This window comes from Pomacea canaliculata, linkage group LG8 (genome assembly GCF_003073045.1).
Source record: "Pomacea canaliculata isolate SZHN2017 linkage group LG8, ASM307304v1, whole genome shotgun sequence".
Classification (NCBI taxonomy): domain Eukaryota; kingdom Metazoa; phylum Mollusca; class Gastropoda; order Architaenioglossa; family Ampullariidae; genus Pomacea; species Pomacea canaliculata.
The window spans coordinates 9,677,030-9,703,982 of NC_037597.1; the positions used below are offsets into that span (position 1 = coordinate 9,677,030).

Here is a 26,953-nt window from a genome sequence, read left to right on the forward strand (position 1 = left end):
ATATAGGTACTCTTGAACTGTACTCTTGTCATCGTCAGTGATTTCACGCAGTCTTGGTTTGGTAAGAATTAGATGTATTTTTGCAAACAAAAGTGCAGAACCATTAATGAGAGAGGGTTTTTTTATTTATAATAAAGTCACTTTAAACATTTTACCGTGGTATGTGCCTTATAAGTGTATCCCTTTGAAGATTTCGTATAATAAATTAATTCTCACTTTAAACATGTCATCTTCGTATGTACCTGAGGATATATATATATCGACGCGGTGTAAGTGCTTATCTAACATTTTTGTTTCAAGAGAATTTTATTCTCGTAAAGTAGTATTAGTAATGTACACGTATTGCTCAACTCGTGCTGATGATATCTGTTGATACAAAAAGGTCAAGTCCAGGTGAACTTTAATCTGTTCATACACATTGATAGACAGAGAAGGCCAGTCTCAAGTCGGGGGAATGTCTGTAGTCTGGTGATACATATTGATAGACCAGCTAGTCCACGGTGATGTGACTGCTGTGGTCATGTTGACCAGTATTTACTCCCTGGTGTGATGGACACATGGCCACGAGTGTAGGGACTGGTCTGACGAGGGAGGCGGGGTGTGCATGTTGTGTGTGACACACCAGCGCCTCCCGTGGCACGCACCTGATCAGCACATCTTGGAAGAAGCAGAGGAACTCGCAGGCTGCCCGCCTGCCTGCTGCTTGCAGGATTCGAGCCTACGTCACCGCATTCTGTCCTTCTGTCTCTCTCTCATACAATACGCACGTCCACACAGACATACACGTACACACGGACACGGAGAGAGATAGAAGTTCATCCTTTAACTATAATACTTACTACTGCCTGACCACCAACAGATGATGGAACCTCTCTCTAAATATCTGTGCGTGCGTGTGTGTGTCGCTGTTGACGGTGGTTGTCTGCCGGTAGTTCTACCGGTTACATGCTCCTTACCACCAGAGCCGGCGGCTTAAAAACGCTATAGCATATCGATCACTCCGGCTTTCGCAAAATCAAAACGGTGTTTGTAGGTCAACCACTATTGACTGATCTGCCTGCAGGAGTGGACGTGTTGTAAGTATGATGCCTCTTGCTTGCCTGCTCTGTCTTCCATTACACGGCCAGTCCATGCTGTATGTCTTTGTGGCCTCCTTCAATCGCTGCTCTTTATGTCAACGGAAATATGCTAATGAGGAGGTCGAGCGGTTGTGTGTGTGTCGTATCTTCACAGCACAATGCTCATTGATGACCGTGTTTGTAGGAGTGATGCCAATGTTATCGTCTTTAAAGTTTGAGGTACGAAACGTATTTATATATATGAATATATCTATATACTTACAGTACGAAGCACATAAAGTTGATGAAAGTTAAATAGATGATCTTCAATATCATTAGTATTTCTCATGCTGACCTCTGCCAACCACCCTTCCGCCCCCTTCCAAAAAAAAGTCAGCCATCTTGAATGTTCCAGCAACACTTTTACGTTTCGGCTTCTTCCAATCGTCTTCTGTGGGGAAGGGTGATGAAGGCGGGGGTGGGGTGGTGGGAGGGATGGAGAACAGTGCCGACAAGACCTCGAGTCTATGTCGTTCGTCCATGGTGTCGCTGCGGCAGAGAGTTGCACGGCGAGCAGGGCCTGAGCTTTTGGATGCTTTTGGCCACGTGACCGCGCGTGCTGGCGGTTGTGACCACACGACATGTTGCAGCCTCTCCATCCTTTCCTCCCACCCCCACCCTCTTCGCCTCGGTGTGGTCGGCGTGCGTCACCTAGCCTCCTAGCTCCGCACGTGCTACAAAGCAACAGTCAGCAGGGACCCAAGGCCACAACCCCCCTTCAAGCTGCCTCTTTCCTCTCCCCCCACCCCACCCTATGCCCTCCTTTTTCTCATGAAATCGTCATTTCTGTGTTTGTCGTAGAAACGGACCTTCCACCGGTCCGCCAAGAGTTCTAGCTTTGACCTCATTTCTGTTGAAAGTAATGTGCGTGATGCTGATGGTGCAGAGGTCGGGTGGATGGCCATACCAAATTTTGTTAGTCCTCTCTCGTGCTTTGTGGTGCGTGCACCTATATTCTCTCTGCCCTGGCTGCTCTCGACGGCCGGTCTCAACATGTTGGTGTTAGACTGGTACATTTACAATCGGTTTCGTCGGTTATGTTTTGATGTGTGGTGGAGATGGGAAGGGCGCTGTAGAGGCACTAACCTCTTCCAGAGAGCAAAGGCTGACATGCAGGCACGACCGCCGCTGCCTCCAAAGTAGAGGGCGTCGTTCGACGAAGACACATCGGTCAGCGACAGCCATGCTCTCCGTCGCAAGGGCTGCTGAAGACGAAACCAGACTTCCGGGGAAGCTGTTTGAATGCTTGAGGTCGGGTGTGCTGTTGTAGACCGCGTGGAAACTTGAGGACATCGTGGCCCCAAGAACCTCTCTGGTCAAAGGTGAGCAGCTACAGAGTGTTGCGTGTGCTGTCGTCATCAGGCGTTGCTGTCGTTGTCTGTTGTGCGTCGTCCACTCGCCATTTACGCGTACGCTTATCCAAGGTCTCATCCTTGTGGAGAGTCCGGCAGACCCTCGTAGAACGAAAGAGCGTGTTGTTGTTGCTGTTCTGCTTTTTCTGATGATTCAAGGGAGACATTGTCGTGATCTCCGGGGAACAGGAGAGTGGATATAAGTGTCGTAATTGAGCCACAACCTCGGGTTAATTAATCTGTCGACTTGTTTTCCACCCGTGCAGACACGTGCATGTACGCATATACACTTTAACGAGAATACTGCTAAAGATTTCACAGATGATTTCGAGCCCCCAGCATACGTACATCAATAAACACGGCAGCAAGTGTAAAATTAATCAAGTGATTAATATGGTCCTACCCTTAATACCTATCACGCACTACACCCGTTCATTCATTCATCCGCAACTTAGCTTTCAACATGATTGTCTCTTGCGGTTTGGAGGGTCTTACCAGTGCTCGTTGACGTAACCGTTGATTCCCTCGTCGCTCGTTAATGCCTTCACACCCACACTGGGACGCGAAACACGTTCTGTAGGGATTAGGACCGACTGACACGCGAGCAGTCCCCTGCAACACCACGTGTCCTTTCCGTCAACCCTAGGCGATAACTACTGTCCAGCAGCGCCTAGCCACGTGACCAGTCGTCACACACGTCTGGACAACCCACTGTCGAGAACAGACAGCCGTTGGTGTTGCAGAACGGGTTTACTCACCTCTGGGTATGCTGTGGGTGTGCTGGAGCAGTCACGATTGTTAGACCACACTCAGCAGAAGCTCCTCATCAGCAGCCTCATCAAACCGTCTGTCTACGATCTTTACCCTTCAAGCGACTAGTGGCCGACCGTCCGCTTGGGGCCTGACACGATGTGAAACCCGCTGCCCCAGAATTAGTTTTACAGGAGATTCTCCATTAACTAACTACAGTCAGTTGTTACATGACTAGCACATGGTGGCCAGACAGTCATTCCAGCTTCCCATCGCTCCTCCCACACCTCCCATAGCCCGCGAAACAACAGGTCACGATGTAAGGCTTCTTATTCCACCAGCCAGGTGCAATGAACTCGTAGCTAAGGTACCCGTGACAGATGCAGGAGATGCCAGACCTGGTGCGATGCTGGTCCCACTGTCTTTCCCTTGTTGAGTGTCAAGCGGCTCCTTCCTCGTACGTTCACGTGCTGCCCACGTACTCCAGTTGTACTCGTTACTTGTAGCAGACGTTGCACGGTTCCTTGGGAGGTTAATGTATGTATCGTGTCCTCTGTGCAGAACGTGCACTCACCACCCAACACAAGATTGCCACCCGTTGACGTAGCAGGCAGTCATCCTGACGCAGTAAGCTACCCGGGTGCTGTGTTAAATGCCGGGGGAAGCTCGTGTCTGTCCTCATTGTTGTATGCGTTCATGGTACACTTCCAGGACAGATCATCCACGTCACTGTGGAAAATTGTTTGGGAGAAGTCCGTTCGGCTAGTCAGGGTGAAAGGGCATTGTGCTGACGTCATTCCCTACCGATGTTGTGGTTGTGTTTGTGTTGTGCATGTATTACCAGCTGTTTCCGGTAGTTTCCAAACGGATGAGAAACGGGTGAGGACGGAGGAGGGAGATGCAGTGGTACAACAGCAAGCTGCACAAGAAGTAAACAGCTAATACCTAAACAACTCGGAGCTCGGTTCACGAGAAAATTGTGCTGCCAGCTTGTAAAAACTGTGTTCAGTGGGGACCACGGATGTCTTAGCGAAGTGGCGCTGACAGAAGCCATCTTTAACGTAGACGCACTGTGGAATATAAAAGTTTGGCAATTTTAATTTTTCTTCCCAAACACAGGCTGCATGTGTGCGACTAAATAGGGCGATGATGAACATGTGTTTAGGAGAGAGTTGTCCATCAAGGGGAAGCACCAGCTGTGCAGCCTAAGTTGACAAAATCCCTGGTGGACAAAGCTGGGCTAGCTCAATGTCTAGAAGCGAGTGATTGTCCAACAGTTTTATGGAACGATGAAGTATAGGTCATCTTTATGTTTGGTCTGGCACCCTGATTGCTAATCCTTAACTAAAAGCACAGCATGGAGACGAATCGAACGCATCGCGTCAAGGGCCTAACATTTATCTGAGAGGTGTGCGTGTGTGTTCCGTGGAACGCACCTGTCGCACGTGTTTTTGAATATGTGACCATGGCAGTTTGTTTAAAACTTGCGGCCATGAAACAATTTGAGAAACATGATCTCCTTTATTCGGCTTACAGGACCTTAACTGGGTATCTATTCTGTAACGTGCAACCTTTTGGGGGCAAGTGCTTGTGCGACAGCCACGTTTTGGGACGAATGTCTGCCCAGTATTTACACGATGGCCAAGAATAATTATCTAAATACAGTCAAATATTGTACATCATGAGCCCGAGGTAGACGGAGGTGCAGTGGCTGGCACAAGCGAGACCCGGTACCGATGAACCGGCGTTGGGCATCTGTCGTGGCTTCTGGACAGGAGAAAGTGGAGGACGACAGCTGACCACGGGGCGTGCAGCAGGCGCACACGTCAACACGACGCCGACGACCACATGCTCGTGCAGCGGCCGAGAATTGTCCAGTTACTGGTGGGGAGAGGGATGGGTTGTGTGGAGGGCTGTATGTCAAAGGTGGCATCGTGCCTGATGTCTGATGGTTTGTGTGGCACCAGTGGTCCTGAAGTGCGTGTGTGCCCCTCCCTCTACTGCAGGCCGCGTTAGTCTCCCCTTGCACGGGGTTGAATAAAAGCTGCCGCGTGTCCTGTGGCATCTACAGCTGTTTATTCTTTATGTCGTCTGCTCACAGGCTTTTGTCGCGTGCCACCAGCTAACAGCCGCCATCGCCAACACAACAGCTTCACCGGTGCGTTGCCCGTGCTGTCTGTCGTGTGTGTGTGGTGCGCGCGAGAGAGAGAAAAGAACGAACGGGAGGATTGTCACAAGTCTTGTGGTGTTTGGTTGTTTGTTGTTGTTTCCTTCACGTTAAATCATGTCAGTTAGTAACATGTTTCATTTATGGAATTGAACAGTATATGGGAAGATGTTTCCTGTGAGTTTGGTTCTCTTGTGCGAGGAGGGCGTCAAAATTAATGAAGAAACTTAATTTGCACACCAGCATCGGAGTGCCGGAGCTCCGCTTTAACGGAAAGCCCGTCTGAGCAGCTCTCCCAGTGAACAGCCGGTCCACTCGTTCACTTTAGTCTCTCACCTTTTCGTCTGTTTGCTGCGGCGTCCACCGCCTTCATGTTCGTCAAGGTGTCATGTCGAACATGACCAAACCACTTCAGTTTCTTCTGCTTGACGGTCGCAAGCAGAGACTCCCTGGAACCTACCAGACAGGTGACTAGGCTGGGTGCAAAGTGGTTCGTCTTTTCTTCCTTGAGATCGGGGGAAGCTAATGAAGCATTTATTTCATACGCTTGGATCCATTGCTCTGATTCTGTTAGCAGCATCCACACCTGGCAGCCTGGCACAACAAGAGACTTGTAGAGCCTGACTTTGGTGGGGAAGCTGACACCCTGATGTCCCAAATTGTGTTTAGTCTGGTCATCGTCGCTGTTCTTCTGTGATCCTGACACATACGTCCTCCCCACAGCCACCGTCTTTGGAAAGGGTGGCGCCCAGGTACTTACAGGACTGCACCTTCTCCACTTGTACCCCGATCTCTGCCGTGCGAGATCAGATGTTACTTACATGACCTTACTTTTTTTGGTATTGATCTCCATCCCGTACACACTATCACTGGCAGTGAGTTTGTCCGTTAAGGTCTGTAACCCGCTGTTGCTGCCCGCCACGAGATCGATGTCGTCACCAAAGCAAAGGTTACTGAGTGGCCTCCCACGATCGACTCGGAGGTGTGATTAAGTGTATCACTCATGATTTTCTCCAGGTAGATGTTTAGAAAAACTGGGGACAGAGGGCATCACTGGCGAACACCTACGGTCGTGGGAAAGAGCTAACCACTTAGTTATTGAAGTCCTGAGCTCCTGGAGCCGTCGTACAGGGCCTGGATGGTGCGTGCCAGACCTTCTTCCACTTTGAACGAGCGCAGTACATTCTATTACTTACTCTGTCCATCATCGTCGTTGTTAGGACTCAGAACCGTTTCGGCCGTGGTCAGATATGGCCCTAGAAGGTATCCACATCGCAGTCAATAAGGTTAAGGGCAGCGAAATTCCATCTTAATTCTGGAAAAGGTCGGCAACCTTAGGGTCCCGTAGCTTCTGTAGGTCGAAACGAATGCGCGGATTGCTTCTAGCGCAGAGTCGACAGGACGAGGTTGTGGTCACTGCTAATGTCTGCACACGGATATGCTTTGTTTACGCCTGGTTGATGCTTGACTTGAAGCGCCTTGACAGCAGGATGGTCGAAATGATTGCGTATGGATCCATTCGGAGAGGCCCGGTGTCTGCTTGTGAGGATGCAAGGCTTTGGCAAAGGTCAACCTGTGACTGCAAACTCAAGCAGCTGGACTCCCATCGTGTGTTCGCCATTCCTACCCATTGTCTGTACCCGTGATGAAGTATTGTACTGAAACACGCGGTTACATTTCAGTTTTATGGACTGTAGGTTATGGCATTCGGTTACAAATGCGCCGTTTTGGATTCTTCTCTTCCTGTGTCTGTCAGGCAGTCTGGTCGCCGTGCAGGTGAATCCACTGGCAGTGTGGAAGTCCAGTCAGCAGACGAATTTTTAAAAATCACGTTTAAGTAAAAATGAAACTTATGAGATGACAATAGTGCGATGTTTTTAGTTCTCTGAAACTCTGGACAAAGAAAGCATATTATTAAGAGAAACAAGCAAATAACTATTTTTAACATATATTGATTACATGTATTACTAGCAAAAAAATATATCGATGACCGGAGGCCCCGCATACTTGATGATATGCATCATCATCATCATCATCGTCTCCTTTTTCATGGAAGAGCTATTCTTACTGCTTTCATAAACACTGTTCTGGGTACACTATTCGTTATGGTGGTGCGATATCCGGGTACCGTGTCAGTTGATGGTATATTTTCACTAAAATTTCCATGATAATATTCTCAGCTGTTACGGACTTTAATCAACTGTTGCTCTGGTCATTTCTTGTCACTAGATGTGCACGCATACACAATCTGGCATGGATGTCACAAAGTGTGGTAAATCTTTGCTTAGGTAGAGGAAAAATGAATGTTTGGATTGCGTTCGGCTGCCACACTTTGAGAAGGACAGTTTGATTTACAACGATCCGTTCCTAAGCTGCATTTATGTGCCTTAGTGTTGCACGGAAAGTTCGCGATGATGCAGCAGATGAACCAGCGATGAACCAGCAGGCAGGCAGGTTTCTTCGCTCTGAATGGAACTGTCCCTGTCGCCGTTAAGGTCAATGCTAAGTAATGTGACGCGTCGTCTGCAGACAGAAAATTTAAAGCATCTGGTAAAGTTTGCAGATTATAAATGACTTAGTACATTTTTACTGATACATTTCACAGTAGTCGGTATAAATATGACTGCGAACTAAACCTCATGCACAAGGGAGACTAGCTGCTCCCAAACCTAGCACAGGTGTTAATATTCCTCCCCCACACACACCTTTCACTTTCAGAATAGCAAACAATCAACTCTATAGTGAACAAAAGTTGGTGTGTGTGTGAGAGACAGGGTAAGTGACAAACAACATCGTCTTTTTTCTTCACGAGAACTAGTTTTAATGAAGTAAAACATTTCATATTCTTTTGTATTCGTCCTGTTCCCTCTGTTGACAAACACTCTCAGTACCCCTCCAAGTCACTCGGCCTGCCGTGAAGTTGTTAAACCAAGGATTTCCTCGCCTTTTAGACATCTCTGACCTCTACATGCTTCCTTTGTGTTTGGCTTTGCTGCGTTGTAGGTCGTCGTCCACCATGTATGTATCAGTGTGTAGCGTTTGGGTGTCTTTCTGGTTACAGGTCTCACATGACGTCACCACATCCCCTCGGTCAACTCTCACAATTTGTTCTTGTCGTTATTTAGATCTCTAAAAAGTCATGCACAAGAAGAAATCCAAAACAATGCAAACCGACTAATATAGTTGGGAGAGGGTGTTCTTAATAAGATACAGTTCCTTTTGTATGTCTTATAGAATTCTGTGTGCCTTCGAACTGTCTGTTAGTCTGTTGGTAAAGTCTTGCAGTTCTCTGGTGCTGCCATCCGATCGAAGTCGTCTGCAAAGATTGGATGCATATGGATCTCCCAACGACAGAATTGGAGGTACGATGGTGGGAAAAGAGAGAGAAATGTGTGGGAGTGTCGATCTGCATGGTTCGTTGGAGTAGCACAACGTAGTCCTACAGTCTGTGGTGGCAGTAAAGATGTAAGTGCAGTGACCTTTGGGAACTTGGTGACACCGCTAACCCTACTTGTCACTGACGTTGATGATCCTGTACTGCCAACGACACCATTGATTCTATATATACTGTCGATGGTCCTACATTTTCACTGACTTTTTGTAGTGGAAGGAGTAGTGAGCTAGTCGCTACTGTTGTTAACTACGGGTGTCGAGTGACACAAGCACATGACCTGCCAATGTCAGAGGACGGGTCTTTGAACGGTCAAGGTAACAGCTTAGTCACAAGGCGGCACCACCTCCGGACCCCCCTTACCTTTGATCTACCTTCTTTATATACAGGGCGTGCGAGGGTCGCTGTTATGTCAGTTGGACTGCGATTAGGTTTAGATAATGGAGACAGAGGCATGTTAATTATTAGCATGAGACTTTGCCAGCTGTGCATCTGTGTACTATTTGCTTACAGTCCATATGTATTTTGTTTTCTTTTGGGAGGGAGGAGATCATGTCTGTGGGGGGAGGATACTCGGGTGGGTGTGCGCCCGAGCATTTGTGCATTCCTGTGTGTGCGTGTGTTTTGACAAATATTCATAAAAACAGTCATGCTCTTGTTACTTCGCAGTGGCCTAGACAGATATCTGGCTTTTTTTTTTTTGTGGGGGCGGGGGGAAAGACAAACTCCATGCTAACTGTGAACAATGTTCACATTCTTGTCCCCTCAGTATCTGAGGGGTAGCTGCCCACCTCCCCCGGTTCCTACGCCACTGCTTCGTCGGTGTTATTTCTGACACAAGACACTCGAGTGCACCTGGCCTCTGTTTTGTTCTCGTGTTCTTCTCCAAGTAGCGTGACGGCTGTGCTTACACATTCACAGCAAATCCTGGCCTTGAGGATTTTATTTTCTTTCTCCCCCACTCCCACACTCTTCCTCTGTGTAACCCAGGTCACAGTACTAGCACCCTTCCTCTTCTCTCCGTGCTCGCGCACTGTAAACATAGCAACCTCGTGACTACAGGCTTCCCCTACAGTGACCCCAGGGCAGTGTGACCTCACCCTGGCCGACCTGCCGGACACGCACTGTCAGCGCCGTGGTTGTACTGAGGTGTGACCCAGTAGCCTGGCTGATAGCTCGCCTCGCTTCCTATCCCGGTGGTAGTGGTCGCCCCTCAAGCACGTGGTGGTGATGTTCGAGACAACCCAGATAAAAGAATGTCTTGAGGAAGAGAAAGATATTTATCACCTGTGTCGGTCCTGTGACTTCAAGCAATGAAAGCAGCAATAATAATAATAGGAATATATATAAAACGCGATCACGCTCTTAGCGCTTGAGACAAAAACAGGAAATGGACATCATACGATGGAACAGAAGGATGAACAACAATACTGATAACGTACTGAACAAAGTAAACGCGAGGAGAAATGGGTGGGTGGGAGGCACAAACAGTGATGGGTGAGGAGTTACATTAATCTGCAAAGGGAGACGAACAGGGCGGACAACTTCAGATTTTCTTGTTATCTTCATCTCACACACACGTCCCCGTCACACGAGTAGGACGCGGATGCTTGTGGACATGGAGGGAAGGAGGGAGGTGTGCACTTGAATTCACTTCTTGGAACGGCGGCACGCTAGCCCCCGAGGTGCCAGTCTCTCCTCCCGGAAGGCCCACGGCCATCTTTGCCTGCTACCCTCGTCTGTCGTGTGATGACGCAGGCAGGCAGGTGATGACCTTTTCCGACCTCTCAGATCGTCTTGCAGCTGCTTAACAAATCTTGGTTCTAGGAACCGTTTAAAGTGGCTAGTAGCACCATCATGTCTGATTCTTGAGGTCAGGAAACGGGTGTGACCTTTTTTTTTCTCTCTCTCCTGGAGGTCGTCTCGTCTGTGCCCTAGTTTTTGTTTGACATGGCTGACCACTTCCTGACCTCCAACGACTTCTTCCGAAAGTCGACTGGTGCTGCACATGAAGCTGGTACCACGCCACGTGGGTTTTAATCATTTCTCTTGTGGGTGCACTCTTCTGTTGAGTGTTGCTTGAATATTGCTTTTCTGACCTTTCAGCACTGCATCGTCCTGATTTTCAGTGGAGGGTCAGAGATAAAAGGTTATCGCATCTGTCCAACCAACTGCCGTCGATATGGAGCCTCTGAAAAGTTGGATATTTTTTGTAAGCATCACTTTTGTGTTGCACATCCAAACTTTAATATGGAAAAAATAAAAGCTTTATATAAATGACCACATCTAGCATAATAAATCTTGCCGACTTTCAATGTGTTAGCTGCGTTTGAATCCAACCGTATATTAACTGGTTTTGATCCACTGTCATTTTCATAATTGGCATCTACCTCCTTCTCTTTCATTTTATTTTGTGGTCAATCAAATATCGGTTGGTTATTAATTAGGATTCCCGTTTACACATTAGGTTGTAGATGTTCGCTATCGTGCATTTCTGTTGTGTGCTGCCAGCGCACGTGTACAGTCAGATCATTCCGCCATGCGAGATTCGACATGTGCACCGAGTGCGTGGAAGCACAATACGATAATGAGTAGAAAGTGTCATTATTTGGTTCTTGTCCTAGTCTTTAACAGGAGGAAGGGTTCTCTGTCTCTTGGCACCAAGAGGGGTGGCTTAAGGTCTCGCCTCCGGTAATTTCTGTGGATATCATGCTGTGATAGAGCTTCACTTGTTTACCTCACAGAGAACACCCTTTATCACGACTAAACCACATCGGTTGTCACGTGATATTGTCAGTGTGATCAGTGGAACCATCAAAAACAGGGCAATTGCTTGGAACACCTGTCTGAGAAATAAGTATCTTTTTTGCCGCTTCCGGTTTTTGAGCAACCTGTGAAAAATTCTCGCCCTGCTTGTGTGAACCAGTGAGCAGGTACTGTGTAGGTCAGTTGTTGTTCTGTCACGTGCCATAAGACGGGTACCTGTGTTCACATGTTTATCTTAAAAGCCGACGTGGTTATCTGTATGTTCGTCTGCTCGGTTTTGTTTTCACCCGAGAATAGTACATCGACCTCAAAATAATATCGGGTGGTGCAAGGAGCAGCTACACACCACGTCCTGGCCCCGCTCACCAGATGGCACTAGCCTCAGACATTCATAACAATATTTCTCTCTCTTTCTGTCTCTCTCTCACACACACATGCACACATATTTTTCTCTGTTCACATTCTCTTTTCGTTTTCCAGTTATTATTCCCGTTCCCTTTTTAGACGATATCTCGTGGAGAAAAGCTAAAAGCAACATTATCGACCAGTGATGACAGTTGTATAAGTATTCTCCATTATCACGATGTCAGCCAAGTCAGTAAGTGTGTACTTGTAAGCTACACCTGATTACTGTAAGCAGCAATGAAATAATTCTAACGAGCAAGCGAGACAGTCCATGCTTCGAGTGCTGAATCGTGCAGCAGAAGTTTAAGAGAGATGTTAATACACACATGTTGTTGTGTTTTGTTTACATGTAGAGGCGTTGGGTGGATACGTTATTAATAGGTCAGACAAGTGCGCATTAGTGTGAATTCGGTGAGACTGCGGGTGTAGCGGGTGTTCTCACTGGCTTTGTATCGCTTCAGTGCGTGGACAATAAAACACTTTGTCGTGATATTTATAATTATCTCTCGCGTGCGTGCACACGCATGCCTACACTACATACATGCACGTGGTGTGTGTTCTCGCACCTATTTTAACAAGAAAAAAGGTAACGGTCCTTCAAGAATGTAAATGTCATCCACCACTACTACAGCCACCCCGTGAGGGTATGGTGTTCGAATGGGGGTGTCAGTGCAGGGTACAAGAAGCGCGTGCTCACGCGTAATACCCTACTGCACTCTGGTCTTTATATTGCGCCAACAGTTAAGCTTAGTTTATACCTCCCTGCACTCTTGTCCTTGTGTTGTGCCAACAGTTCAGGCTTTATTTACACCGCACTGCACTCTGGTCTTTATATTGCACAAACAGTTCAAACTTAATCGCATTATTCCGCGCTGCATTCTAGTCCTTCGCCAACAGTTCCAGCGGACATGTCCTCGCTTCTTTCGTCGCCATTCTCGTCCTCCCAGTCCTTCATCTTCCTGTTTCCTTCACTGTCACTACCTGTGTAGGAAGTTGTGGCACACAGCTGTAGTTACATAACCACGTACACTCGCAGAGATTCCGCACATAAACGGCGAGGTTCTGGCAGAGGGCGGGTGGTGAGAGGAGGGTCGGGGGGAGAATTACAACTCCACAGCGATATCTGTGTGAGTAAACAGAGGGAGCTTCTAAACTGGGCGAACAGTAGGCCGGTGTTTACAAACTGTGACCCGGGCGTATAGTTTTTCAATAACATTGACACCGTGTCAGCCCGCCCCAGCGTGACCCGCGCCGCCCAGTGCGTATAACGAGCTCCGTGTGCAGGCGGAATCATCCATCCATCCGTTTATGCCGTGGAACCCAGCACTCCGCACCCTGGCCTGCCAGCCTCGTCTTCCTCACTTTCTGCAACAACCTTCTTCTTTTTTCTTCCTCGGGCAGGTAAGTACTGCCATCGCTCGCTGCCGCGCTGACTTTGCCCTTCACTCACTCGCCATACACGTGTTGTGCTGCTTGTTGTTTTGTTGATTTGTTGATTTGCCTCGCACCTAGTCAAACTCGCCTTTGTCGTTTCTGTTCGCGTTATCGGCATGGCGCAGGGTGTCAAAAGCTCCTGTGTGGATATACGATATACATTCAAATGTGTCTGTGTTGGCGTGATGTCAGCTGACTCTCAGTATGTCAGCTGGCTGTCGGTATGATGTTAGCTGGCAGTCAGTATGATGTCAGCTCTCGGTATGTCAGCTAACTGTCAGTATGATGTTAGCTGGCTGTCGATATGATGTCAGCTGATTGTCAGTATGATGTCAGCTGGCAGTCAGTATGATGTCAGCTCTCGGTATGATGTCAGCTGACTGTCAGTATGATGTCAGTTTGATGTCCACTGGTTGTGCGACATGTACTGCGACATTATGTCAGCTGTGCACATCTTTTCTCGTTTTCTTTGGCTTTATTGAGTGCATCTACGCGCTGGTCAGCGTGTACCCACAGTCGTGGGCTGGAGGTCACCTGGTGCTGCGACGAGCAGTCGTGCGTGTCGTCACCTTGCCGGCCGCTGTCCGCCGCCCCACCCCCACCACTGCACCCGACCTGACATGTCTGACATTGTTGTTCCCCACAAGCACCACTTTTTCCAAGTAACAAGAAAATGTTAAAGTATATGTCAGAGGGAAAACAACTTGCCGGGTAGGTGGGTGGATTAAAGAATTAACTGGACAGATCTACACCGCCCTATTTGCTAATGAGGGTTTTGTAGGTCGAACGAACTTAAAACTCGTTTAATTAAACGATAAGAAAAAGAGATGGAGATGGGAGATGATTGATTTTAGCGCGCATTCTAGCATCACTACCCCCCGGAACTAGCAGGTAGTTTAGCGGGGGCACTAAGTTCAAGGTTGTGCACGTGCTAGTACACCGCCCCTCGCCGGGTGGCAGCATGCCGTACAGCAGCGGAGGGTCAGCCTGGTCCACGTTGTGGTCACGTACATGTACGGCGCCCATCAGCTGTGTCATCGATCGTCCATCGCTGGCCACGTCAGGTGACAGGCAGCTGCACGAGTGGGCACACGGCCTGCAGCTGAGATCGATACGCTGTTCACAGCGCGTGCACAGCTCCACTTGGTCACGTGGGGTGTGGGGGACACTGGACTGTGCAACGTTTGGTAACTAGGTGCGCGACCGGTGTGTCCTTTATTAAGGTTCTTGCTGTCAGGTGCTGTTTTCCTTCGCACTTTATTCGTTTTTGAAAGCTTTCTGTTACCGTTCTTCAGAGTTTGCGTTTTATCGTCCATGACATTAATTTTGTGATCTGTCCAGCACAGACTTCATGTCCACTCATGGTGGACGGTTTTTATTGCGTTTTCTTCATTTATGTTTTTCATGTGCCTGTTTTTTGAGGAAACAAAGTTGTTTATTTTGCACAGGGCCAGGTTTTTTCCCAGTGTCTCCAGAAGGCGCTCCAGATACACATGTAACACTGCATAATCATTGTCAGGGGTCACGTTGACAAATACAGCGAAGTAGGTCACAAACGGTTCAGAGATCACGGTATAATAAATGTTTGTACTTCTTCATTATCCACACCTGTTTATAAGGTGGGGGGAGAGGGGGCTGTACGCAGACAGTGACATGACTATTGTGCAACTGTTTTGCTGATTTTGTTTGTATTATCTGCAAAGGTGAGGTCAGGCCATGCGCGCTGTCGTTCTTCCTCACACACACGAAGGTAGGAAGAGGTCACCCTGCCTTTGCCGTGGCATGGCATCGTACTTTAGTCGCGAAAAGTACATGTGTGTCCCCCCACACACACACACGCACAGACACCCACACACACAGACACACACAGAGACACTACCACATTGTTATGGGCCACGTCAGGTGCCCGCTCGTGACGCTAAACGGAACGCCGTCGCGTGTCGTCACGTGTCACACGCTCATTGTTCATGTTTGAATGTGATCTACATCACCGCTAGTGGGGTCTTACCAGAGATCAGTAGAAGGAATGTCGGGGGTTTATAGGGTCGCTCAGGTTGACGGCTATAGTGTTGCTGGTAATTAAGACACTGGCGTCCCAACGCGTGGGAAACAAACTACACTGGTCGGCGATCAAGACGATGACAAGGTCTTGTAACCAATCATACAGTTTGACACCAGGCTTTGCCCTTAGGGCCGCTGCTCACGCCGAACAACAGACAGGAACCGAAGAGCAAAGGACCCCGAAATCTTCACAGCACTGACGATGAAAAAAAATAAAAATTAAAAAAATAACGATAATGACAGCGATGGTGATAATGTTAGAGGAAGAGTCTTATTTTTGAGAAAGGTTTACCTGTACCCATTAAGAAAGGGCCAAGAAAAAAAGCACTTAATTACTGCCGCAAGCGGAACGTCTGTGTGCATCACCTAATGTCACGTGTGCGCATTGCCAGGTCGCTTGTACCAGAGGAATGTACTCCGCGCATCACGTCACGCGCGGCTGGGGGAGTGCGTGAGGCGTAACTCAGGGCGTCGGAGGGTTGTGGTCTTCTGATTGGCAGCTTGCACACATTGTATAGTGCACAAATGTTGTTAGCTGTTAACCGGCTGAATAATTTGTCTCTTTTGGATTTAACAATCGCATCTACAATAAACAAACAACAACAAAAGAAACAATGAGGCCATTATACGCTGCTCGTTTTGTTCAACGATTCTAATATTTAAAGAATAAATTATTCAGTTGGTCGTGACCAGACATTTGTAATGCATGTTTGTGCTGTTTTGGGATTTAGTGTCATTGCTTGCATGGGATCCGGAGCAGCTTCCTCAGGTCCTTATCGGCCAGCACTGTCCACGTGTCACATTCGTATTACGAGAGAAGTCTACAGTCCGTCTTTAGTAGCAAACTGACCATGGCCACTGTCCCAGTAGTCATCCCGATAAGGGTGTCTGCCGTAAAAGTACTTACAACTGTTCATCTCCTGGAACTGTTCTCCGTTCTTGTAAATCTCTGCTCTGCGTCGCCGTTGATGTTGACTTTGCTGCGGTCTCTGCTTATCTCTAGTCTGTAACACGGAGAATATTATTGTCTGCATGCTGTCAGTGTGTGGTCACTGATGTCTGCAAAGCTCAGGCTGCAGATGAGCCTCCCAACGGTGGAAATGGAGGTGTGATAGTCGTGAAGGATTTCACACATGGTGTTCTCCAGGAAGGTCGCCAGTGAATGTCGAGGAGGAAGTAAATTATGAAAAACGTGAAGGACGATTTGTAAAGGCTACGGATTTTTTTTCCGGTTACATCTGAACCTTGATTTATTGTCTGGGGATCAGATGATCTACGCCCAAAGAGATAGCACATCACATTAACTAGATAACACATCATATTAACTGTCCTGTTGCTGTCATAATAAAATGTGTGTTAGTGTCTCATGTTACAGAATTGATATCAAGTTTATCTTGCTGTTGCCGTAAAATCTTTCCTTTCTTGTCAGCTAGTTGATTGTGTTTTTAGAATCGGTCAATGAACCTTAACTTTATAAGACTATGTCAATGGTAGTCCTGATACTTGCTGCTTGGAGTGATTTCCCACACTCGTGTTGGAACTGATTTCTTTCTTCCTCGAGGTCATTTTCTCGCCATTTCATCACCCTTTCTCTTTATTGGTTTATGCTACACACATATCTATATATGGTGTTGTAGAGAGATTAAAAATTGCTTACCAGGTAGGACTAGAGCACTGGCATCCGAACCAGAAGACGCGCGTTTCGATTCTCAGAGGTGCATCAAATGTCCCCTAGTCGACCCGACTGTCGAGAATGTGATGTAGAATCCGATGAAGGTTGGGAAAGATAACAACCTCGAAAAAGGTTAGAGGAAGACCATTAATTTTACCTGTTAAGTATGATTAATTTGGAAAAATTAATTGCCTACTTATTTTAAAATATTTTTACACTTTGACGCATGTAAGACGCATAAAATACTTACATAAAGGGACAAGTAGCATGTTGCCAGGTATCAGTGCTTCACATTTCGAGTTTAGCACCTGGAATATAAAAATAGAAGCTGACGAAATAGGCTGTTTGAAGAATTTAGCACTCCCCCCTTCTTTTGTCGCCCCACTGTGCACATCTTTATGTCCAATTAAACTGCAGTGGGGAAGGTGTTACTGGAGAAACACGAAAGTCTTTAGCGCCCGTTTGAAACTTGGCGTTTCTGGAATAGCTGGAACTGAAAAGGGTGTCGAATTTTATATTTTGGTATCCGGAGGAAAACAGCCTCTGTTGACCCATGGTAGGGATGGAGGCGGAAGCCGCGTAGATGGGGGAGGAGTCGAAAGGTCAAGGTTAGCGTGGAGCAGCTGTGTTATGGCAGCTGTCCAGCAGAACCTCCCTGTCAAGCAAGTGCAGCTGCCCTCTCCACATTCTGTCGGCCGGTGGCGGAAGTGATGGATGTGCTTGAGGTGTGAAAGCGATGTAGGCCTGTGTCGGCCTATTAGTAGAGCCTGTCTCTGTACTCGGGTGGGCTACTCCAGGTGTTGGAGGTGAGGAGGAGGCCTCTCACCCACACTTTTCCTTCTACACAAGTTATTTTTGCTTGCGGCAGGGTGGGAGGGCTACCCCCCTAGCCTTCACGTGCCTGCTAGTGTTTCCTTGCCTCTTTAGAGGGCTGGTGGGGCGAGGGGGAAGGAGCGTTTTTATTTCTTGCCGTCTCGACCTAGTGACCGACCCTTCACATCGTTTTTGGGGAACATATTTGTCACTGGTGACGATGTTGAAAGCTCGGTCTGAGGTGAACAAATTTCGTCGGAGCGAGGTTATGGTGGAGGTAAGGGGCTGTGCATTTCTACAACGGGGAAGGTCATTGTTTACCTTCGATGTAGTTTGGACATAAATATATATCCGAGCTTTAAAGGAGGGTATTCTATCTGTGATGTAGTCAACCACATTATTATAGTCACTAACGCTGAGGCTTTATATTCCTGTCACGTGATGAGTCTTTATCTCTGTGTCCCTCAGAGTATTCTGTCAGTTGTATGGGTATTCTAACTTCTTTCCTCTCTTCTGTTTCTTTCTAATCTCGTGTTGTCTGCAGGTACCGCATGGCCATAAATAAAAGCACACACAGGTACACAAGTGTGAGCATGTCTGCTGTCTGTGGCTGGTCAGGTCAGAGGGCACGGGGTGTGTCGTACGATCGCTGTGCACGTGTGAACGGTGTGATGAAGCGCCACTGTCGTCTGCTTCCATTGCATCATAGATATAAATACTGGAAACTGGATGCGAGCTTCCAGGCTCTGTTAGCACTGTGCAGATGCCGAGCTTATATCTTCTTATTGTTTTCTGCTGTCGATCTTTGCGCATGCATGCCAGTGTATTTATATGCAATTTTTATTTGTTTCTGTGATTATTTACTCCTGTGTTTTTATGTTTTTATTTTAGTTTTAACTCTGGAAACCGCACGGAATGATCCTTTGTGCACAATCTGTATGAAGACTGGCTTTATCGTCAGGACGAAGGGTCTTGTACATTACTTGAAGACACCATTTTATGACAGGAAAGATTGTTCGAGGATGAACTTCATTGAACAGTGTACATATTTTACCAAAAATATTCACTACTCGGGGATGAAGCAATCCCATAACACTCTCAGAGTCTGAGGAGATGATGTGTGGGCAACTTTTCAAAACTGCACTAGTTTATAGGGAGTTGCCCGCAAGGTGATACTAATGCATTTTCCCGTTGGGTGATTTTAGTGGAGCTTTTTACAGAAAACATTTTCTTTTCTTTCTTTTATTCTCTTATTCTTTCTTTAGTTCAGACACCCGACCTGAGGGCCTATTGATAATGTTGGAAGTTCTTAAATAGCTTTATTCGTATAACTGGACGTCTGCACACTGTGACATCGCGAAAATAGCTTTGTGCCCCATTCCAGTGTGAAAGGGCAGTGATGCCCTGATAACTGTAGACTTTGCTGCTGCCGAAGGGGCAGCCAATCAGACTTCGCTGCAACACCTATAATCCTATATGACTTCTGGAAGCGAGACTTTGCCCCTGGTGTTTGTGGGGCACAAGTGGGCGACTTGGTGATAGTTCAGACACATCGACACATCGAGGGAATCTTCTTGTTAGGCTAGCGGTCAGAATATTCCAACAATATGTGGTACGACTTTGCATTGTTTCCAGATTCGTGTATAAGTGTATAAGTATACGGCCTGTGTTAGATACAGCTGACAATCCTTTGGTGCAAGTCACAGGAGTATGTTACTGTAATGTGTTCTTGATAAATTGGATGTTCCTTTAACTCCAAGGCAACTCTTGGGGCTTTGCCGCTAATATGTTTGTCTCTAGACAAGCTGACAGTTATCTCAAAGACGCCGCAGCCTAATGTTATGATGTAAGGAGGGTGTGAGCATGTTCGCCAAACTACCCACTTGCCACAAACCTTCACCTCACGCTACTTTTTGACCTCTTGTACAATTCAACCGATCGTACAAGTACATTATCGGGATTTTTTTAACTGCTTCATGATTTTACGATATCAATCAGGGACAAGCTGGACATCACTTTGGCACTTGGTACGACTAGATAAACAGATGGCACTAAAGTCATCAACTCAAATGATTAATGGAAAATTAAGGCCAAAAAAAAAAAAAATTCAAGGTGTGTCACCTGTTCACAGAGCTAATCGTCAAAGTTTTTATTCTGCTACTGCAGTTTCATCACTCATTGTTGGAAATCACTGACTGCCGTTCACACGTCAGGTGAGCAGCAGGGCAGATAACTTACTTTTGTGAAATCATCCTCCACACTAGAGTGTGTGTGCTCGCGCTTTGATATTTATATGTTTATGAGTGTGTATGTGTGTGCACGCGTGTTTGTATATATCTAAACAAATGTGTGCATGCGTACACAAACACTATCTCATAAACACACACGCGCGTGCACATTATTATAAACACACACACAAAAAGATGCGCGTGCATGTGTGTTAATGACAAAAAGTGTGTGCGAGTGTGTGTTTATGATTAAGTGTGTGTGCATGTTTACGTGTGCATGTGTGAAAGAGAGACTGAAGTCGCCTGTGATTACCTGATGAACGAGGAAGGTAAGTGTCCGTGTAACTGAGCCGTCGGCGCCCCACCTTACCTGCCGGTGACAAGGGGAAGTGGTGGGGTGGGGGTATGACAAACGCAGAGCTGTCATTACGGGCCGCGAGGGTCAAAATGACCCGGGAGTTCAGTATTGATATTCTCCATGCTGGCTGTCGGCGCAGGGTCTTGTCAAGTGCTTCCATGCCCGTCAGGCGCTAGCTACCTCACTCTCAACCCAGTTTTTATGTCGCTACTGGACTAGAAGCCTCGAAATGAATTACCACTCCCCTTACCTCCACACACACACACGCCTACCTCCCATCCGTCCACACTTTTTCTAAGGTTGATGTCTGACAGCAGAACCCTTCTTTTTTCATTATATGTTGGTCAGCAGCAGCCGTTTGCAGCCAGTGCACTGTTTTCAGAATGGGTAAGCTAGAGTCTACTCACAGATATGCAAAACACAGATACAGAGGCTGTCAAGTCCTGGCCTCCAGTTGCTATTATTTCTTTTTGCTGGGCTGCTGTCAGAGGTTTTCTTGCACTATCTTGTACTCCAAAGTGCTCATCATGCCTTCCCTTTTCTTGTGGTGCAATTTTCCAGCAAAACAGCAAAAACAGTACTGTACTCAATGAACCAACCAGCCAAAATGAACTCAAGTTTTATGACAGCTGTACTTTAATGCAAACCATAATTTGTGTGTGTGTGTGTAAGAGAGAGTCTACATTAACAACTGATACATTTAAAATTATATTAATAATGTAGGTAATGATATAAAATAATATTTTGTTCTTTAAAGGAAGATTAAATACTTTAATTACAATAAATAGGAGGCTTCGCAGCTCATGTGGTTTCACTTCATCTGTTGCCAGTTTAGCTTTCACTAAAGGAGATTAAAGAATGGACCCTCCCCTGTGCACTCAGCAGAGCATACATCAGCTTCACCAGCAGACATGATTTACCAGGGAAGGTAAAAGGCGATAAAATTTAGAACTGTGTTCTGCCTTTCACAGGCCATTACCTAGACAGAGGTTCACTGCCCTTTAACTTTATGAAATGCCAGAAAAAGAGCAAAGATAGAAATTTTGTCACTTTGTAAAATAGTGAGTGGGTTTTTAAAAGTCCTGACCACTCCTCAGGCATTGGATTTTTTTAAAATATGGCACTCTCAGAAGGAACATTCTCTTAGACTTAGGTGGGCATTGGTGCATGCAGTTAAACAGCATAATATGTGGTCAAGCAAGCTTTACGCAGTGTGACCTATGATTTTTTTTTTTTAACCTTTAATTTTCTCTTGTGATTGCAGATGACCTGAGGAAGACAAAGATGAGCAGCTTACACTCAGAAACAGGGGCAGACAACCAGAACAACACGTCCAGCAGTCCAGAGCAGGTCAAAGTCTGCTTCTATATTACCATGCTCCTTTGGCCTTCACCCTACTGAAACCTCGAAATGCCTCCACCCAAAAAACCTAAGAATGGCCCCACGAGATTTGAGCAGTTTCTCTCACAGGAGGAAATACAGAAAATGGAGGAGGCCGTGTCAGAGGTTTCAGCCCCATCCTCACTGGGAGCAAGCAACACAATGGGAAACGGCAGCAGCAACTGCATTGAAGGCAGTGGGAGCAGGAAGAAGAGTAGCAGAGCAGACAGCAGTGAAAAGCGTGCTTCATCATCCTCACTGCTATCATCAGTGGTTGCATCTTCATCCTCTTCTGCTGTCAAAGGTGAAAGCTCTTCCATGACCACCACTACCACCACCACCACAGCTTCAACATCATCACTGCTGTCATCAGTGGTTGCTGCCGCATCCTCCTCTGCTGTTAAACATGAGGGCACTGCCATCTTCACATCCAGCACCACCACCACAGGCAACTCTTCCGGCTCCAGAAGTGTGTCAGTGGTTGGGTCAGGTTTGGTTACTGCTGAGTCGGAAGCCAGTGATGGACCAAGCGGTCGAGGTCTGCTGCGAGAACTCTTTTCCAAGAGTGACCCTGACCTCACCCACAGTGAAATTCACACTTCTTTGCCTGCTTTAGATCCTGATGTTCCCTCACCAGCGAAGCAAAGTCGAATTGGCAGCGGCAAAGGCCGTCGATTCAGAGTTACTGCTGCCACTGAACCGAGTGGTGCTAAGCCTGATGATGGTGTTGGTGGTAGGGGAGATCACAGACAGCCAAAGGACAATGCTGACGCAGGTCAGCCTAGCTCTTATACCTCAGGGGCCTCCATTGACACTTTCCTCTTTGATGAACAAAGAATAAGTGGCAGTGGAAATGGCAGCAGTGGTTCTGCACCAGCCACAGAGACGGCTGTGCCCCGAAAAGATCTCTTGGAGCATACATACCTCACCTCTTTGATTAAAGAGTCCCCGCCCTCTTCAGGGGCTGTTGCCACAGCATATTTAGATCGTGCGGGGGCTTCAACTTCAGGGAAGATGTTGCGTGGCCTGATAGGACAGGGTGATGCACATGTGTCGGCACCATCCACTTTTATCCACGCAGCTCTACAGCTACCTCTTATGGACACAAGTACCTCAGGGCACTCAGTTTCACGCCCAAACCATACCTCGATGTTAAGCTTCTTACCGGGTCAAGGCACACATCCTCACCATCCCTCAATCCCTAATCCTCCTCTGCCTCGGTGTTGTGGGTCTTCTTCGCTACCTCTTGTTAACACTAACTCAACCTCTGTGACCTCATTTTCTTCTTCTCACACCCTCTCGCTGTCCCACACCTCTTCAGTGCAAGGATCAGGCAGTGAGCCCTTTGACCTCTCTTTCAAGAAACCTCATTCTCTCTGTCACAGCAGCAATGCTGCTGAGATCAGGAATAGCAGCAGCAGCAGTAGCTGTAGCAGCAGCAATAACAGCGCCGGCAGTGACAAGACCACAGACCTCGCTCCTCGTCCAGGCAGCACTGGCGACTCTGCTTCCTCCTCTTTTTCTCCCCGCACTAGCAACAGCAACAACAACAATGCAGGTAACAACAATACCTCCAGCTCCCCGTCAAAGGGAGGACGCAGCACTCCCTCCTGTAGGGGAGATATCAACGGGTCACCAACAACCACTGGGCTGAGCTTAACCCAATCACCTCAATTTATGGACGTACAGGCCAGCCAGATGAGCACTTCACCTCACACACAGCACTACCTTCCAGAGAGCAGCCCCATCACCAGCATGAGTGCTGCTGCAGCAACCCCAACCAGACCTGCAACAGCAGCTGCCACTCAAAAATCATTTTCTGCTGCCAGCAAGTCTGCTGCTCATGACACCGCTCAGAACATCTCAAGGTGAGTTTTATCAAGTGGCATGAAAAATGGCTTTACAATTATTTTTACATTTTACTATTTTTTGATTTGGCTTGGTTTGGGTGTTTTATGTTGGATTTAGTCAAAATTGAAAAATTAAAAACTTTTTAAGGATGTAGTGAAGTGACAGGACTGAAAATTGATTAGTTTGTTGCTGTTTCTTTATATTTTATTTTTTGGGGAAGGGAGATTCTTGGATGGGAACGTCCTTTTGCCCAGTCACAGTGCTGCGATTTGAGAGAAAAAAAAAATAGGCATCTATAATTTAGCTTTCAGACTTGTGTCATCAGAGTACAGAAGATTTTTTTTTTTAATCAACAAAGTGCTTTTTCATTGGATCATGAACCAAGTCATCTGGCCTATCCCTAATTCTGAGTACTGCTGAAGATGGAACCTGGAAATTTTGTTCTAAAATATATTTATACATACTCCATCAATTTAAATATCTATTCTTTACCAAGATCCTCTAAGCATTAATGAGTTGGGGTGGAGGAGATGAAACTGACAATGCTGTTTCATCCAAGATGAGCAGATAGAAGATGTGGTAAATGGAAAACTCTCATATTCAAGGACATTATAGTGTATTGACAAGTGGAAGAAAATGTTACATTACTTGGATTTTCAAACATAAACTTTTCAGTAAAAGTGGAATTAATCAGTATTTGAACATCCAATATTTTAAGACTTGAAGCGTCTAGAACATTTTTCACCACTGTTAATAAGGTAAGTACACTTATATTAGTGGTTGGGACTGCTTAAACACTGGTTTGGATTTACTACTCTGTTAAAAAAATATTCATCCAAATACAGTTGTTAGCAAATTTCTTCAAAAATGGAAAATGCTGCAGCAGCTGATTACTTACGAACCCATGCACAACATAGATATTAAAGGCATGTGAGAGCTGATCATAAATGATTAAAATTAATGAGTTTACTGCTTCATAGTTTAATTTTTATTTCTAAAAGTTTAATAGATATTATATATTTTTCTCTCTCACACATACACAAAGTAGTTTGCAGTGTTTTATTTATTTTAGTAGAATAATTTTTAGTTAGAGAATACACTTACAAGGGTATCATTGGAAAAAAGAACTTATCTAAGAGAGTTAACCTTGTTTTGGGTTGCAGTTATGTGTTACTTCCCTTGTTCTGTCTGGTTCAACACTTTTATGATTGCTTGGAAGATTAATGAAGGTGGTTTACATTAATAAAGAAACAAAAGAAACGAAAGATATCCATTCAGTTATTATAGTGAGATCTTAGGAAATTATCAGTTGTGAAATTAAACACGCTATAAAAAGGGAAAAAGCCGAACTTTTTTTTTCGGAACTAAGCGGTGGGAGTTACCTCTCTTTGACCGGGGTACGTTGCCAAGCGATGCCTCGCTCAAGATGTGCTTTGCGCCTACATTTTTTATATTTTCATTTTATTTTCTTGCGTAATGAAAGTCAAATCTGTAGTAAATTCCTGAATATTTAGAATATAACACGTACTAATATGGGGTTAACATTTCCAAAAACTTGTATGCTGGAATAATTTAAGGTGAGAAGTGCGTACCGCACTGTACAGTGAGGATGAGCTGACCTGGAGGGTTAGGCTGCAGACTAAACACAGCGAAAATAAAAGGACAATAACATGATAGGTGCCAAGAACGCAAAATTCAACATCAGAATTGTATTATATTTATTCGGGAAACTCAAGCAGCTGAGTAATATCTGACCGTATAAATGGCGCTCGATTTTAGTGTATGTGTGTCACTGGGAGCGCAAAGAGTGGGGTGGGCACTGGTGTTTCAGTTTAGTTGATCTTACTTCTCCGATCCTCACCAGACCTAGCAGAAATACTCTTTATATATATATACCACACGGAGGTAATTTCGTCATGCGTCTTCAACGCACAACAGATTCTGACTGTAGTTTGAGAGGATATTGTGAGGGGAGGCGACAGAGATGGGGAGGGAGCAATGGGATCGCCGGCGACACTGCAGTTTTATCAGTCACACAAGTTATATATATATATTCTTACCACTAGTTAGTAATTATTTGAGCGATTCTCTTACGCATGAGCAAAATGTAGAGAAGTTTGAGTCGTATATAACTTGTGTTCAACGTCTTTCAGTGCATAGAGGTGACATAACTGCCCACAGAATAAACTAATTCAGTTTCTTACACATCAGTCTCTTTCTGACATGCATGTATTTGTTTCACGAACTTCTTGGATTAATTTCATTATTTATTTAATCGTTTCTTCTAATACTGTGTACTGTGCATGTTATGTGTTGCTTGAATAGGATGTATTATGTATGCGGTCTTGACAATCCACGTTGTTGAATTGACGAATGCACAGTTTTAAAACACATGAAACGAATTATTTTATTTTATCAAAATTTTATTTTCTTCACAGCTACGTGAAGACTTTCATATTCTGTTATTTTGTCTATGTGTTTATCTTTTTAATTTCTAATTAAGGGCATGATTTGGATATGTGAAGGACGGCAAACGTTTTAAATAGTCTGCACCTGCATGCGCATTACATTTTTATATTGACTATGTATCTTGTATTTTAACTTTGAACTAATGGAAAACCAGGAGTTTTTAAGCAGTTTTATTCGGCACGCACGTACATGAGCACCCAAACACTGTGGCTGCGTGACTTTGCTCGCATGGAGCAGCACCCGGGGTGGGGGAGGGGCCAATAGATTTACAACCTCCTTGCTGTTTTCTTTGTACTGGGCTCAGGCGAAATTTACTTCATGGTAAACAACGCAGACGGCGCTGAACTGACCGAACAAAGAAATAACAAAAAATTGGGGACATGATAAGTAAGCAAACTCGGGGACTGCTCATGGCAACCACCAGAACAGCACTTAGCAACAGTATTGACCACGTGCACCCAACGACTGTCGTGTTTCAGGCCCAGGCGCCGCTTTTCGTTGAGGCTCGACCCTCACTGTGCAGCAGTGTGAACATGTGCTGGTGAAACCATGCTGGCTCATAATGTGTATCAATAAATAAAGAGATGATTTGGGAAAACATAGTCTGATCGATTAAATGTACTAGGATTCGTTGTATTGTGAAATTCCTGGAAAATTCCTGCGATCCTATAACGAGGGATCTGAACTGATATATGGAAGGTCGTCCCTATTGTAACCTAGCACTCTAACGATAAGTTC

General features: G+C 46.0%; 1 protein-coding gene across 4 annotated transcripts in view; it reads left to right on the forward strand.

The window, feature by feature from the left end:
• The window catches only part of LOC112569923 (serine-rich adhesin for platelets-like), a 109,444-nt gene that overhangs the window by 23,504 nt on the left and 58,987 nt on the right, over positions 1–26,953 (forward strand). For 2 of the 4 annotated variants that reach the window (XM_025248006.1, XM_025248007.1), the window contains exons 2-3: positions 21,346–21,443; positions 21,780–23,763. In XM_025248006.1, the coding sequence (XP_025103791.1) occupies positions 21,926–23,763 (1,838 nt within the window). In that variant the 5' untranslated portion in view covers positions 21,346–21,443; positions 21,780–21,925. Of the gene's footprint in view, positions 1–13,066; positions 13,351–21,345; positions 21,444–21,779; positions 23,764–26,953 lie in introns of those variants that run through there. The other 2 variants (XM_025248008.1, XM_025248009.1) reach the window with 2 other exon arrangements.